Genomic DNA, 15111 nt, shown 5'->3' on the forward strand with positions numbered 1-15111 from the left:
TTGTTGACGGGATTCACTCAGCCACAAATAAACACTTCAGCTGGATCTCGTCAAGCTCCTAAAGACTGAATGCAGAACAACTCCTGTAGGGTTGTGAAGCAGGACAAGACAATTTAATGGTGAAAGACAAGGTCTGGGCAATGTGACACTTGTTCAATCTTGGCTCCTCTAGCTCAGCAAAGCAGCAGCAGCCACAGCCACCCTTAGATGGGATTATTCCATCACCTCGCAGTCTGGATGAGCGCGCACATGGACTGAAACTAACACTGGGCATCTACTGACATTGCAAACCTGCTGCATCTTTCTCTGCAGTGTCTGTCAATTTGAGCTCTTCTGCAGTAGAGCTTTGGATCTGGGAAGCATGGGAACTGTGAGATGCTGACTTTGCCTGGGATGGCAGGTTTCTGCAGCCAGGATGGATGAACAGAAACCTTAAGCACCCGATCTTGAGGGCACAGACAGAGCTGGTTGCTGGAGGACCTCTAGGTGGTGCCGAGCTACAGCTGGCAGCATAAAATCATAGAATCATTTTGGTTGGAAAAGAACTTTGAGATCATGGAGTCCAACCATTAGCCCAACCCTGCCAAGTCCAATACTACCCCATGTCCCTGCGAACCTCATGTCCGTCTGTCCAACCCCTCCAGGGATGGTGACTCCACCACTGCCCTGGGCAGCCTGTTCCAATGGCCAACAAAATTGTTGTATCTGCAAAGGTGCCGCTTGGAGCAAAGAGAAAACATACAACCCATAAAACCTAATCCCTATGCGGAGAAGAAGAGCTGTGGTTGTGCCACTGACTTACTCAAGTCCCTATCCAGCCTGAGAAGAACAGATTATTTTAATTTTATGAAGACAGTGACCGCTTTTGTGCAGCTCCTAGCCCCACAGATGCCTGACTCCTGAACGAACGCCTGGTAGCACCAGCATCACTGTTTGTATTGTTATCACAGCACCAACAACTGTAAAAATTATTTTTAAGTGCCCAGTAGTTATCACCACAAGGGGTTCTGAGCTGGAGCTTTCCAGGAGAAAACTGGTTAAAGTGCGCTTCTGTCTCCTCAGCCTCTCAGGGGCTTGCGTGGGAGCCCTGACGCTGCTCCAAGGCACAGCCAAGGGCCTGGGGGTCTCCCCAGTGTGACCCCAAAGGCCAAAGCTCAGACCAAGTTGCACTCAAAGGTAAGAGAAAGTTTCACGGTGCCGAGGCTGCTCCGCTGCAAGGCGTGTTTAAAGCATTGGTTATTTGAGGAGGCCGGGATGTGAATGGGAAAAGCAGATGAGGGGGGAAAAAAAAAAAATGCTAATTTTCCTTCTGGAAGCTGATGCATGGCGGAGAGGAAGACGCGGCAGTTTCACGCCCCATTGCTTGGGTGTCTCCATCCTCAGTGCAGAGCGCAGCGCAGAGACGTGACGCACGAACCATCCCCCGAGCGCCTGGTGTTTGGCTGGTCTGGGATGGAGACAGACGCAGCAGCTCGGACAGGCTGGCGGGTGTCCTGGCAGCCGTGGGACCGTGCGGGAGGCTGGGGGAGAGCTCAGGGTATCAGTCCAGGAGCTCCAGAGAGAATGGAGCAGCCTTTATACTCATTATAACCCCCTCTGTGCTTGCCTTTACCGGGGAGGACTTTCCAGGACCAGCAAACACCATTCTCTATCTGGGAGTATTTTAAGGGGTTAGATCCCAAGTTTAGACTGAAACCAGTTGTGTCACTCAAGGCCAGGGCTCTCTCCCCCTTCCCAGCTGAAGATTAGAGCACTGCCCCATGTCCTGAGAACCTCATGTCCGTCTGTCCAACCCCTCCAGGGACGGTGACTCCAGCACTGCCCTGGGCAGCCTGTTCCAATGCCCCACAGCCCTTTGGGGAAGAAATTGTTCCCCAGATCCAACCTCAACCTCCCCTGGCGCAACTTGAGGCCGTTTCCTCTGCTCCTGGCGCTTGTTCCTGGGGAGCAGAGCCCGACCCCCGCCGGCTCCAAGCTCCTTTCAGGTAATTGTAGATCCATGGGATTCTTTTGCGCTCTCCCATTCCCCAGCCACCCACCTCCCCTCCAGCCACCTCTCACTTTCAGTAGGTGTATTTTGGGTGTTCGGGTTTATTAATGAAGGGGGCATCGACCTCTTTGCGAGCGACTCACCAGGAAAACACTGGAGGTTGGGTCCCCAAAGCCAGAGGCAGCACAATCTCCTTCACCCACCCCACTCAGACACACGTTCCTCCTCCTTACGGGGTGCCCCAGGTCACCCATAGCCTTTGTGGGGCCGTGCACACCATCTCCGAGCTCACGGGACGAGGTGTGCGACCCCCCCATAGCTCCTGCACAGCATCACAGGTCAGGGGACCACGCACAAGAGCACCGGGGAGCACCACCTACCACAGCTGGGGCGTTTCACCGCCCTGCGACGCAGCATCTCGAGCAAAATGCATGGACGCAGGTACGAGCGGCTGCGTTACCTATGAGAATTGCAACCCCTGTCCCATGTCTGTCTTCCCTTCTCCAAAATTTTGCTTCTGCTCCCTTGCAACCACAGCAGAGAGTTACGAGAACAGCAACTGTTGTTTCCCCGTCCTGTTCCAGCTGTATTTTTCCATTCCCACACCAAAGAGGGAATGTGCTGTAGTTCCATCAACACAGTAAAACACACCAGGAAAAAAGAAGGTTTCAGAGCATTTCATTTATAACCACAGTGCGTTTTGCATTATTGTGTATAAGGCATAGACAGGTGATACAGACATTTTCAGGCATTTCAAACCCCTGAATAACAAGGAGCCACAGGGAACGGTTTATACAGGTCCTGCCTCCTGGCTGGCTTTGGTGGAGAGACATAACCAAGCTACAGAGTCAGGCAAAGAGATGGATGTGGCTGTTCAAGCAGCAACGCAAACGGGATTGAGCTGGTATTTTCAGATGTTCAGACATGCTTTTATCCACCGCAGTCCCATGGAATCATCTCGGTGTGAAAACTGGCCCTGCAGCCCCGACTGGGAGCACGGAGGATTGCGTGCAGGGCTGTAAGCCTCTCCTTGTCCTCCTGCAACGGGATGCTCTGGATCCTGCTCCCCCATCGCTGATGACCCGTTTTAATTTGAGCTGCTGCAAAGTGCTGGGGAATAAAATACGGCTCACTGGTAGAGGCTGTGGAGAATCACCGAATCATAGAACAGTTTGGGTTGAAGGGACCTTCGAAGATCATCCAGTCCAACCCTGCCGTGAGCAGGGACATCTTCACCAGCTCAGGTTGCTAGTTAAAGATGAGAAGTAACACACGAGTGTGCTTGGGAAGGGTTGCTTGGATCTGCTGGGATAGACAGTGGTTGTCATGAGAGGATGGGTGATGAGCACCCAGATATAAGCGGTTTTGCACTCAAGCAGGGGTCACTCATCATGTATAGATGAGGTTCTTAGGGACGTGGCTTAGTGTTAGAGTTGAGTTATGGTTGGACTCGATGATCTTAAGGGTCTTCTCCAACCAAAATGATTCTATGATTTCTTTCGGGCTCTTGGCATCAAGATTTAATTTCTGAAATAAGCAAAGGTCGCAGAGATGGGAAATTTCCCAGTCTCTGCAAACCAAAGCAAGGAAGCGAAATAACGTCCCTGACTTCCCGCTGTGGACAGGAGAGCCGTGCCAGCCCTTGGCGAGACACACAGACCCTCCCTGGCAGAGCGTGGTCGTGGTGGAACAGTCGCGAGGACCAACCATCCCAAAATGTATTAAAATATAAAACTTATAAAACTCATTAAGAAAGGTGCAAGCACAAGCAACTTCTGTCCCCAGCTCATCAGATCCTAAAGGAGAAAGTATTACAGAGAATTTGACCAAGACCTGGTAGTTTGACAGTGGTTAATAAATGGGGGTGTGGATGGAAATGACATTGGGAGACTTTTAGGAAAAAAGCAGAATAAATGCAAAAAAATGAAGCATTTGACTGCGCTGGTAAAATGAAACACTCACCTGGGGGTGTGCAAGCCCAGAGCCGACTTCACAGCTCCTGCTTTGGGGAAAGGGACGCTGGATGAGCCGAATCTCGGCAGCAAGGACGGGTTTTTATCGCCGCACGTCCTCCGTGTCACAGGCACCATCGTCACACGTGGGGCGAGCTGCCCCATGCAATGTGAGTGCTGTTACAGGACTGAATTACCAGGGGTTTAATGCTCAGCACAGATCATCCCAATCCAGCAAAGCAATTAGGCGTGGGCTTTTTTTTCCCCCTGCTTTCTGCTAAGCGTGGGCTTAAGTGCTTTGCTGGAGCAGGGCAGGAGCCGACATTAGCACAGCTTGTCCTGAGAAACTCTGATCCCCCGGGCTCACTTTTCGCTGCTACTTGTTCTCACGTGTCGCTGAGCAGCAACAGCCCCAGGGGACAAATGCAACCGAGGACGACGCGTCTCATCCTGCTGAAGGGCAGCGGGGAAATATCTGTTTATCATCAGAGGGACCGCAGCAAAAGCCACACGATGCCGGAGCAGCGGGACGCTTGTCTCTCTAAGGGACATTTGCTTTCACGCCTGATGCCCCTGCTCTGGGAGATGGTTTCTTGCGGGATGAGTGGATGTGGGATGGAAATTTGAGGCTAACGCTGCTTTGGTTAGAATCCGTCTGATTGCAGCAGCAGAGAGAGAGACAGACAGGAGGAGGGAATAAAAACGAGGAGAAATGTCGCAGCACTGCCATCCCGGCCCCGCCGCAGCTGCCGTTTGCTCGGTGGGAGGCTGAGCAAGACCTGCAGGACGCAGCTCATCGGGAGCTGTTTGCAGAGCAGAAAGCCAACAGCCCCGCTCCCAGAGGCGCGGGGATCTGCTCATCGGCGCCCAGCGGCAGCGGCTTCCGCAGGTGCTGTGTGCTGCTTCGCTTAAGCATGTTTGGAGCACAGGAGAAAAAGAAAAAAAGACAAATACATAGGCCCAGCTGTGGCTGCAGGGCTTGCATAGAGCAGGGGAGGAGAAAAGCAAAGGCCACGCGCGCTGCTTTGCTCCTGGGGTTGCTCAGGGTCGGGCTCAGCCCAACTCCGCTCTCTACCACTACGGGACTGGTTTTGCAGGGAGGGATGTGGGGCCGTAGAGGCGAAAGAGCAGCTCAGGGGGAAAACAAGCTCCAAAAACCATGAGCCAGACCGTGCAAGCCCTTCACGAGCACAAAATTCAACAGGAGTTTTGGTTTAGCAGTTACAACCAACCCCTGCCCGGGTTTTGCATCTCAGCCTTTTCCCCGGGTCCTGTGTCCTGTGGCTTTTGCTCTCTTTGGAAAAGCAACGTATGCAGCACATTTCATCTTCAGTAGGCTTTATGCTTATATAAACCAGGTAATACAGATTGCACGGCGAAGGGAAACCGAGGCTTGTTCAGAGTGCAAAGAAAAGCGTGCTCAGAACCTGAGAGATGTTGGGTTGGAGGTGCTGCCAACACCGGCTGCCCGTGACCCCCCCGCTAAGCCCCGTGTGTGCTCGCAGAATACACAGGAAAATGTCCTTTTCTCCCCCACCCTCTTCAGTTTTGCACTGGTATTCAAGCTTTACAAATCAGAGCAGCTTAACAGAAAAATTTTACAAAGTTTAAAAAAAAAAAGACAGACAAAGAAGTAAACGAAGAAATATTTCAGAATAGGTGTTTTTTACGTGCTGCTTCTGAGGCGAGTGCTGTAGGTGGGACTCTGCATAGAGCGTCAGGGTAAGTTGTATCTTCGTTTTTCTTCGTTTTGGCAGCAGCCTCGGGGCTGAGAGAGGCCACTCCTTCCCCACCTCCATTCACTGATGCGATCCAGTGCAGAAGCCACAACTTCTTTCCAAAACCCCCTGGCAGGCACCGAACCTTCCAGGCGTTTTCCAACACAGCTTCAGTTGAAGGGTTTCACCAGTTTCATAGCAGCGTAGTTCTAGAGGGGTGGGAAACAAGGGAAAGAAAAGCTGGTTTGCAGCAGGTACAGCCAGGCGGCACACGGACGTTAAAGCATTTTTTGGGGATGCATATTCAAAAATGTCTCGTCTTTTATGTTGGGGATGGGATGTATTAACCATCCATAACTGCTACTTGTTTTATTCCTAATCGGTTCATGGGAATAAGTCCCAAATGTGCCTGCATAACGGGTAGTCCGTTTTATTCACATGCTTTTGATTCATCCCTGAGATATCCATTTCATTCTGTTATTTAAAGGTTATAACCCTGTAGACACACAAGAGCAAGTGCTTTTGGCTATTGAGACAAGCCTGTGCCTAATTGTGGGATGTCACATTAACAGAGGAAGGATTACCTACCACAGTGCGGGCTTCCCCGTGTCAAACGAACATACAGTTTTGGGACGACTTCAGACAGACAAGCTTCCTGCTACCTTTTAAATACAGAAGGCTTATCACTAACAAACACATCGGTTTCAGTCTCTAAGTTTGTTTCTGAATCTTCTCCTAATCTATTTTGTTAAACCTGCTCTAGGAACAACTCACTCCTGGGCTTCGATTGCTCCTTCCACCAGTTCTTAAGATGCTGCTCCCGACAATTCACAGCCTCCAAATAATGCAAATATAATGCCAAAATTTTTGATCACTGGTGTCACGTTGTTTAAAATGTGCCACGGTCAACTCGATTCTATTTGTTTGAAAATCAGCTCCTGTTCTCACAGTGAGAAACACCAACAGAAACCCTGAACACACTGAAACGTGCTAGTAAATTTTAAAAATTAATTATTTCAGTTGTGTGTGTGAGAGTAAGAGACAGACAGGGTTCAAGTGTAGCTACAAACAAAAACAATTAAGCAATTGCACAGCGAAGGGCTGCAGATCAGATTCAACATCTCACTCAATGACATAATTCTAAAGCAGAAATACAAAACTCACCAACTCTAACGTAAAATGACCAAACCTCCTCATACAACCCACCCAACGAGACAAGGTTGAAGATCCCCAACTGATCTACAGCAGCTTTGTTCCACTTGAGCAAAGTTTCAGGGATGGACGCCAGCCTTGGCTCATAAAACACACTCTTTGGTCAATAAATTGTAGCTTTGACAAACCAAGGTAGAAATTAATTCCACAATCACCCCACCAATGATGCACAAACGGTAGTAAATGTTGCTCTATTTTCACTTCACCATACAGAATCACAGAATCATTTTGGTTGGAAGAAAGTCTTAAGATCGAGTCCAACCATAACGTAAATCTAGCACTAAACCATGGCCCTAAGAGCCTCATCTACGCACATATGCGCAATGGCATTCCACAAATGTTTATGGGACTCTATGTACAAGAGTGTCTGTAGTGTCAGTCCATGTATAGAATGAGGTAAATAAAATATCCATGAAAAAGTCATGATCGGTTGACCGGATAACATGTTCTGGTCTATTTAAAAAAAAAAAAAAAAAGTATCTATTGTTGATACCAGCCATAATCACACAATCACAGACGGTTTGGGTTGGAGGGACCTTCCCAGCTCCCCCAGTGCCCCCCCTGCCATGAGCAGGGACATCTGCACCAGCTCAGGTTGCTCAGAGCCCCGTCCAGCCTGGCCTGGGATGTCTCCAGGGATGGTTCAGCCACCACCTCTCTGGCCAACCTGGGCCAGGCTCTCACCACCCTCAGGGCCAACAATTCCTTCCTCATGTCCGGCCTGAATCTCCCTCCTTTAGTTTCAAACCATCACCCCTTGTCCTATCACAACAGGCCCTGCTCAAAAGTCTGTCCCCATCTTTCTTATCGGCCCTTTTAAGTCCAGAAAGGCTGCCCTAAGGTCTCCCCGGAGCTTCTCTTCTCCAGCTGAACCCCCCAGCTCTCTCAGCCTGTCCTCCCAGCAGAGCTGTTCCAGCCTCGGGTCATTCCTGGGGCTCCTCTGGCCCCTCTCCAGCAGCTCCATGTCTCTCCTCCAGGCTCTGTTCACTACTCAAGTTTTGACACCTCACGTCATAGAATCACAGAATCATTTGGTTGCTAGAGACCCTTAAGATCATCGAGTCCAACCATAACCATCCATACAGCTCCTTCTCCCCACGATCCTCCCAAAACGAGTGACCTAATCCACTCTACCTTATAGGTTGGACCCTTTGGAAACGAGCCCCGGCCCTGGTCCCCGCGCATCCCCCAAGATGTGCCATGATGTTTTCTGGTTTTTCCACTGCTTTCCACAGGCCCAAACCTGCCCCAGGCTCACACCAGCCATCAGCCGGTCTGACCTGCAAGGGGACGGTTCTCCAGTCCTGCCCCATCCCGCTTTAGTCTCTTGGTAAAAACCGAGTCTGTGGATTATCTCCAAAGAATCCGTCAAAGAATAAGCTGTGCAAATGCTGCTTATCGAGACCACGATGACAATGCAGACAAAGACGCATGTTTAGGTTGTTTGGAAAGAGCTAAATTTAAAGCTGATTTAAACCCCCGTGACCACACACTAGCCAGTTTGGAAGGCCCTCCTAAACATATTGAGTTTAATTGGTACAGGATGCTCTATCACTCTGTCACTTTAAAAAACAAAACAAAAAAAAACACAGCACAACTTTGGAAACCAAGCATAATGCTCGTTATCAGCAAGATCTTTGGAGAAATGGGGGAAAAAGAGAAGAAAAAAAACCAATAACACACAACAGAAATAAAGTCTGACCAAAGGCATCTTGATAAATGACAACATGTAGCAAATCCTAAGGCAGTTTGCCAGTGAGGATTTCTAATAATGCCATAAATCAAGCAAGCGAAGTTAGGGCAGTTTACCAGAAGTCATTAGAAAAGCCTCCAGTGACATACAACCTTCGAATTAATTACCCATCCATTTGTCTTCAGAGTCTGTCCTTCAAAACACCCTTATTTTTATAATTTGACCAGTTGCATTCTGGAGGGTAGCGAGTTTTTCTGTCCAGCTACGAATTTGTATTAACGAAGTGCTGAAAGCCAAGCAGGATTATCAATCAGTGCAGAAAGCGAGCTGTAATTAGAATTAACGGCGATGGAAGCGACGCTGGGCTTGCAGGACACAAACAGAGCTTTAAAAGCTAGTAAACATTTTCATGATGCTGCTCCAGCTGGAAGGAGCGTTACATTTTTCTATGGTAGTAGCTACTAAAATCTTTACAATAATCACAGTTTCGGGGAGGTAACTTCACCACAGTATTCCTTACATGTAATGGATGCAGAAAACCCAGGCTGGACTTTTATAACCTTTTCTTCTGACCTTGTGTCTAGCCCAAGACTTTCACCCAACTGTTGCCAGAGCAGAAGGCAAAGCTCTTCTCAGCTATGGCAACGTCGGATGAAAAGTCCATCAAAGTCACTGGACCTTCCCAAAAACCAGAAATGTGCCATAAACAAGCACTGCGGGACAGGAGTTTGGGGTGGAACTAGACCGTATCTTGGAGAAAGACAGATAATCTTGATATGTGGATGACTTGAGCAAGGATGAATTTACCACAACCTTTGGCAAACTGTTCTAATGGTTCATTACCTTTGCCTCAAAAATTAGCATCTGATTTCCACTGGAATAGAATCACAGAATCATTTTGGTTGGAAAAGCCCCTCAAGATCATCGAGTCCAACCATTACCCAGCCCTGGCACTGCCCCATGTCCTGAGAACCTCATGTCCGTCTGTCCAACCCCTGCAGGGATGGTGACTCCAGCACTGCCCTGGGCAGCCTGTTCCAATGCCCCACAGCCCTTTGGGGAAGAAATTGGTCCCCACATCCAACCTCAACCTCTACCTTCAACATCCAGCTACTGGGTCTCATTATACTTGCACTTATTGTTTAAGGAGTCTTCTGATGTCAAGTGGAATCTCAGGACCATCTAAGGAAACCATATAGGAAATATCCAGGGAATTCTTCCCAGAGTACAGACCATAACGACAACCCCTCTGCAAAGAAAGCAAAGGCAAACCAGCAAGGAACCTGGCACTAGGACGAGGTGGAAGAGCCCAAGTTGAAAAAAAAAAAAATGAAGAACCTCAGAATATCAGATTTTCAGTGTTTTTTTCCCATTTTTGTAAAACCAGGCATTTTTTTACGGGAATTTGCAATACCATGCAGTTTTCCACCCAAAACCAAAAGGTTTTTCAGTTGGAAATGGCCTTTCACCCACTATAATGAGTTGCTCTGTAAACAGTCGCACTAATGATGACTGATTTCTCGTGGACCTGTGCCTAAACTTCTCGTGCTCCCAGCTCCCCATGTGTCCTGATGAACCTTCTCTTCATCCCAAAGCACTTACAGCCCCTTCCAGGGACCCCAAATCCCACCAAGGCAACCACAGCACGTTCCCTGGCTGGAAAACAGCTCCTGGTTGCACAAAGGTCTCCTGGACAAGAGACTTTGAAGAGGACCTGAGAGGAGGAACAGGAAGGTCTTTATTCCAGCCCATGATCCATCCCACGTTCTCAGTGTCCTGAGGATGGGGGAAGCACAAAGGCCCCATGTCTTCAAAGGTTTCTGATTCCACAAAGCAGCTTTAAAATATATATATATGTATATAAAAATAGATTTTTCTATATTATATATTTTTTTAAATATATATAAAATAGATTTTTCTATTATATGTATTTTTAATATATATAAAATAGATTTTTCTATATTATATATATTTTAAATATATTTAAATATATTTTTAAAATATATATTGCAGAATATTTGCATATAATATTTTGCAGAATATTTTGTTCCTTGCCTGAATAGGGAAAATATTTCCCTGGGGTGTGAAGTATCTCATGACGTGTACTCTCAACAAGACCGAGACATCAGCATTTTCCCTAGAAATCCTGAGCTTTTGGGAAACACTGGTTTTTTTGGGCACTCCTGTTGGGAACCACAGACGGCCCTTCGCTGTTCGGGTGGAATCACGGAGCCGTCGAGCGGGACATTCGTTCTTATTCTCCAGCTCCTCTGACCACAAAGCTGGGACCGTGGTTGGAAGCTTTCAGCACTATACAGGCACAAAGAATAAATCCAAATAATCCCATTTTTATACCAAGAGCCAATGAAAATGCCCTGGGTTTGTTTCCAGGAAGATTTCCTACATGTCTGGGATGGAGGGTGACCTGTGCAGGGTGACCTTAGCGCTCAGGAACCGTAGATTCCCAGGGCATATTGTATACATCTATATATACAACAGGTAAAAGATGATCCTCTCTTGGTGTCCTCAGGCTCAGTTCAAACAGGAGAAGCTTTGAGCTGGGCTCAATGTTCCCTGGCAGTAGCTGGTGCCAGGCGGAGAGGCTGTGTGCAGGCAGGGGATGCGATCTGCAGGCAGGGGATGCGATCTGCAGGCAGGGGCATTCAAACTGCAGGCAGAGGTATTCAGACTGCAGGCAGGGGATGCGATCTGCAGGCAGGGGCATTTAAACTGCAGGCAGAGGTATTCAGACTGCAGGCAGGGGATGCAATCTGTAGGCAGGGGATGCAATCTGCAGGCAGGGGATGCAATCTGCAGGCAGGGCCATATAGACTGCAGGCAGAGACGTTCAGGCTACAGGCAGGGACATTCAGGCTGCAGGCAGGAGATTCAATCTGCAGGCAGGGCGTGCAGTCTGCAGGCAGGGACATTCAGGTTGCAGGCAGGGCATTCAAAGTGCAGGCAGGGCATATAGACAAGGCAGGGACATTCATTCTGCAGGCAGGAGCATGCAAACTGCAGGCAGGGACATTAAAACTGCAGGCAGGAGCATTTAGGCTGCAAGCAGGTCCCAAGGCTCCCGCTGAGCCCAGGACCAGCTGCGGAACGGCGATGACTGGAAGGACGCTGGAGGTCCCAGCAATGCTCCCAACAAGGAGAAACCTGCAGGTGAGCTCTTCATACATGGCCAGAGCAAAAAGGGCAACAGAAGCAGGAAGAGAGTATTAACTCCCCCTCTGTCTGCAGCCCTCAGCATCCCTGCGTCCCTGTTCTGCTCAGACTGATGCTCCCCGTGCCCTAACGGGATTCCCTCGATGTCTCCCTCCCACCACGAGCCCTTTCCCCAGGTGAGAGGGGCAGGATGCACACAAAAATCCTCTCCTTGTCCCATGGGATCTCCAAACTGCCCAGGCAGAGGGAGGATTCCATCTCCAGCAGTAAATGCAGCGAGGTCCTTATCTTCAACAGGACCCAGTGGTGCTCCTGGCACGCAAATCAGAACAGAAGTGAGGAGGGATTGGTTTTTCCATGCGTTTAATCAGGGATGTCATGGCGAGCTCTGCCGAAGGCCGGGATGCCAGGAGCATCCTTCACAGCCAGGCACCACCAGCGCAACCGCCAGATTTGGTGCCTGCTGAACTAAATCTCCGAGCAGACACAGAACCAGCGACCTCAAAAATCTAGGGGAAGGTGGCCAAATATATAAAACCAGAAAAATTCCATGAAACACGGCCTTACTTTTTCAAAATCTGTCTAAAAATTGACCCGACCAAAATGTAATTAAATACAACAACAGTTAGCTAGGAAAGAGGGAAAAATCCCAAGTAATAATGAGTGTAAATCAATATTTGCAGTTTGCGATTTTTTTCTTCTCTCAGTGTTGTTTTTATGTGATACCACTGGAATGAACACAAAGCCACTTGCAGCTTCAGGAAAACACTGAGTTTTTTGGGGAAAAGACTTGGTTTCTGCTATCTGACATAACGGGGAGTCTCCACGAAGGGCTCCGAGTACAGGGCAGGGAGGAGGGAAGGCTGCAGAAACCTGCACTTGCACAATTATTTCCTCCTTCTTACTACTTAGCACCTCTGGAATCGTTTCTCCAGCCCTTCCCATGGATCCGAGGATAGAGAGATGGGGAGAGTCATGATTTAATCCCTTTTTTCTCGATGGGAACAACCCAGTGTGCACAACTTCAAATCATCTGAAAGCGATTACGACGGCAAGGAGAAATTCCACACCTCGCTTTTTCGGTTGCACGTTGCAGGCACATAAAGCCATCTGCAAAAGGCAGCCACATTCTCTCACATGAAGTTATAAATTACCCCAATGAGTTCTTTTCTTAAAAAAAAAAAAAAAAAAAATCACATAGAAGGAGCAGAATTTGTTAAGTGCTGGAAAGGGAGAGGCGGGTCATTTTTCTTATCAGTCTGGGAAGAGGGGAAATGCATCCAAGAACCAGTATGAATTATTCTAGTGCTGTAGAAACAGAAGAGGATCCAAAACCCCATCCCAAGCCAAGCTGGAAGGCACAGGCTCCGTTATTTATTTATTTTGTTTTGCCAGTGGAACTGACGGTAAGGCAAGAAAAAGCCACTTTCTTGATGAATGAGGTGAAAACCCTCCCCCTCGTTTCAGACATTACGTTGGTACAACGTGCTCCAAGCCTTGAAAACGAGAGATAGGGCTGACCAAACACCTGTAAATTTCTCTGCAACTTTAAAGAATTACAGACTGCTGCGATTTTTGCTGCTGCTCGACCCTGTAAAACGGCCACAGTGCTGATTAGGCTGCATGTTCATCAGGGATTTTCTCACCTCCAACATCAGCTGCTCGAACCTCTTTGAAAACAATCATAGAATCACAGAATCATTTTGGTTGGAAGAGACCCTCAAGATCATCGAGTCCAACCACAACCTGACTGCAGCACTAAACCATGTCCCTAAGTCAATCAATTAACCTCAGGGTTATTAGACACGAATTAAAACACGGGTGCAAAGAGGTGAGCACCTCACAGTGAGTCTGCAGCAGAGACCAGAAACACAAACTCTCTTTTTGACCCATCATGGTCCCCACCAGGTTGTTCCTCAGGGTGTTTGCAGCCATGTGTGCTGTCACCATCTCTGTCACCACAGAGGTCACAGACATGGAGACCTGGGAGAACACCCAAGACCTTGGTCAACCCCCCTGTCCTCTCCTGCACCCATCGTACCGGGAAGGCGTAGATGAAGATCCCCAGGAAGAGCAGCAAAATGAAGAGCACAATGGCCAGGATAACCACCCACTTGTACCGACGCCACAGGATGTACTTCATGGTCTTGTACGGGGAGGTGAACCACAGGAACGAGGTCTCTGGGCGCCTGGAGCCAAACAAAGTTGAGGTCATGGCTGAGTTTCATGGTAGTTTCACCCTCCTGGATCCTCAGCCCCATGAACATAGTCTGGCTGCTCACCCTTTAAACCCGCATCCCTCTGGGTGGACCATGTCAAAGGGCCTCCTTGGTGGTCCAGACCAGCTTCCCAGCCACCCTCGACAGTCTCAGCTTGTACAGGATCACAGAATCATTTTGGTTGGAAAAGACCTTTAAGGTCATCGAGTCCAACCATTCCCCCACCCCTGGCACTGCCCCATGTCCCTGAGAACCTCATGTCCGTCTGTCCAGCCCCTCCAGGGATGGTGACTCCAGCACTGCCCTGGGCAGCCTGTTCCAATGCCCCACAGCCCTTTGGGGAAGAAATTGTTCCCCAGATCCAACCTCAACCTCCCCTGGTGCAACTTGAGGCCATTTCCTCTAAATGGCTCATAGTCTGAGCTTAAACAGTTCAGAAACTGAGCCTACAGGGGAGCAAGCCCATTGTAGACAGCAGACCTCAAACTGGAAACCCAGATTTTCGATTTGCTCTTGAAAACTCTGTGCCCTGGTGGTTACTTTTCCACTCAAAATGCTCTTACTTGGGGTCCTCCAGCCTGGGGTTCATGTTTGGCTCATCCCGCCCTACGCCAGCTGGCCGCTCTTCATGCTCTTGTTCGGCCACAATTTCCAAAGTCATCTCCAGTTTGCCCTGTGTGGGTTAAACAAAAACAAACTTATAAACAAAAAAAAAAAAAAAGAGAGGCGAGAAATGAATGTATGATGCAAAATACTGATTGGGGAAAGAAAAACTACTTTGAGCATAACCCAACCACACCAACAAGGACCATGAGGAAGCCAGTAAGAGCAGATTTCATACAGACCCCTCACCTGCCCACTCCCATTTTCTCAGCAGACGCTCCAGGACATCTCGAATGTCACTGACACTCAACTTCAGGCAACTGACTTGAGGGTCTTTTGCTGAATGATTTAATTCACTGCCCAGACTCCTTTACCTGTATTGAACAGTCGCCAAAGACTTGAACGGGAGCCCAGACTTTATATTTAAATATATGTCTGGCAGCTGAAACCTTTCCCTGGTACTTGTCACCACACAATATTATTAAGAATAGATACGATACAGAGTCAGATGAGGAGGCATGTTTCAAAAAACCCCAGCAAAAATCCCACAGAA

At 48.5% G+C, this 15111-nt stretch overlaps 1 protein-coding gene across 5 annotated transcripts in view; it reads right to left on the reverse strand.

The window, feature by feature from the left end:
- Positions 1-2651: 2651 nt before the first annotated feature.
- DYSF (dysferlin) overlaps positions 2652-15111 on the reverse strand; it is a 103091-nt gene continuing 90631 nt past the window's right edge. For all 5 annotated transcript variants that reach the window (XM_065633497.1, XM_065633495.1, XM_065633496.1 and 2 more), the window contains 3 exons: positions 14519-14628; positions 13778-13925; positions 2652-5869 (listed from right to left, as the gene is read on the reverse strand). In XM_065633497.1, coding sequence (XP_065489569.1) covers positions 5831-5869; positions 13778-13925; positions 14519-14628 — 297 coding nt within the window. In that variant the 3' untranslated portion in view covers positions 2652-5830. The remainder of the gene's footprint in view (positions 5870-13777; positions 13926-14518; positions 14629-15111) is intronic.

This window comes from Caloenas nicobarica, chromosome 4 (assembly GCF_036013445.1).
Source record: "Caloenas nicobarica isolate bCalNic1 chromosome 4, bCalNic1.hap1, whole genome shotgun sequence".
In the NCBI taxonomy this organism is placed as follows: Eukaryota; Metazoa; Chordata; class Aves; order Columbiformes; family Columbidae; genus Caloenas; species Caloenas nicobarica.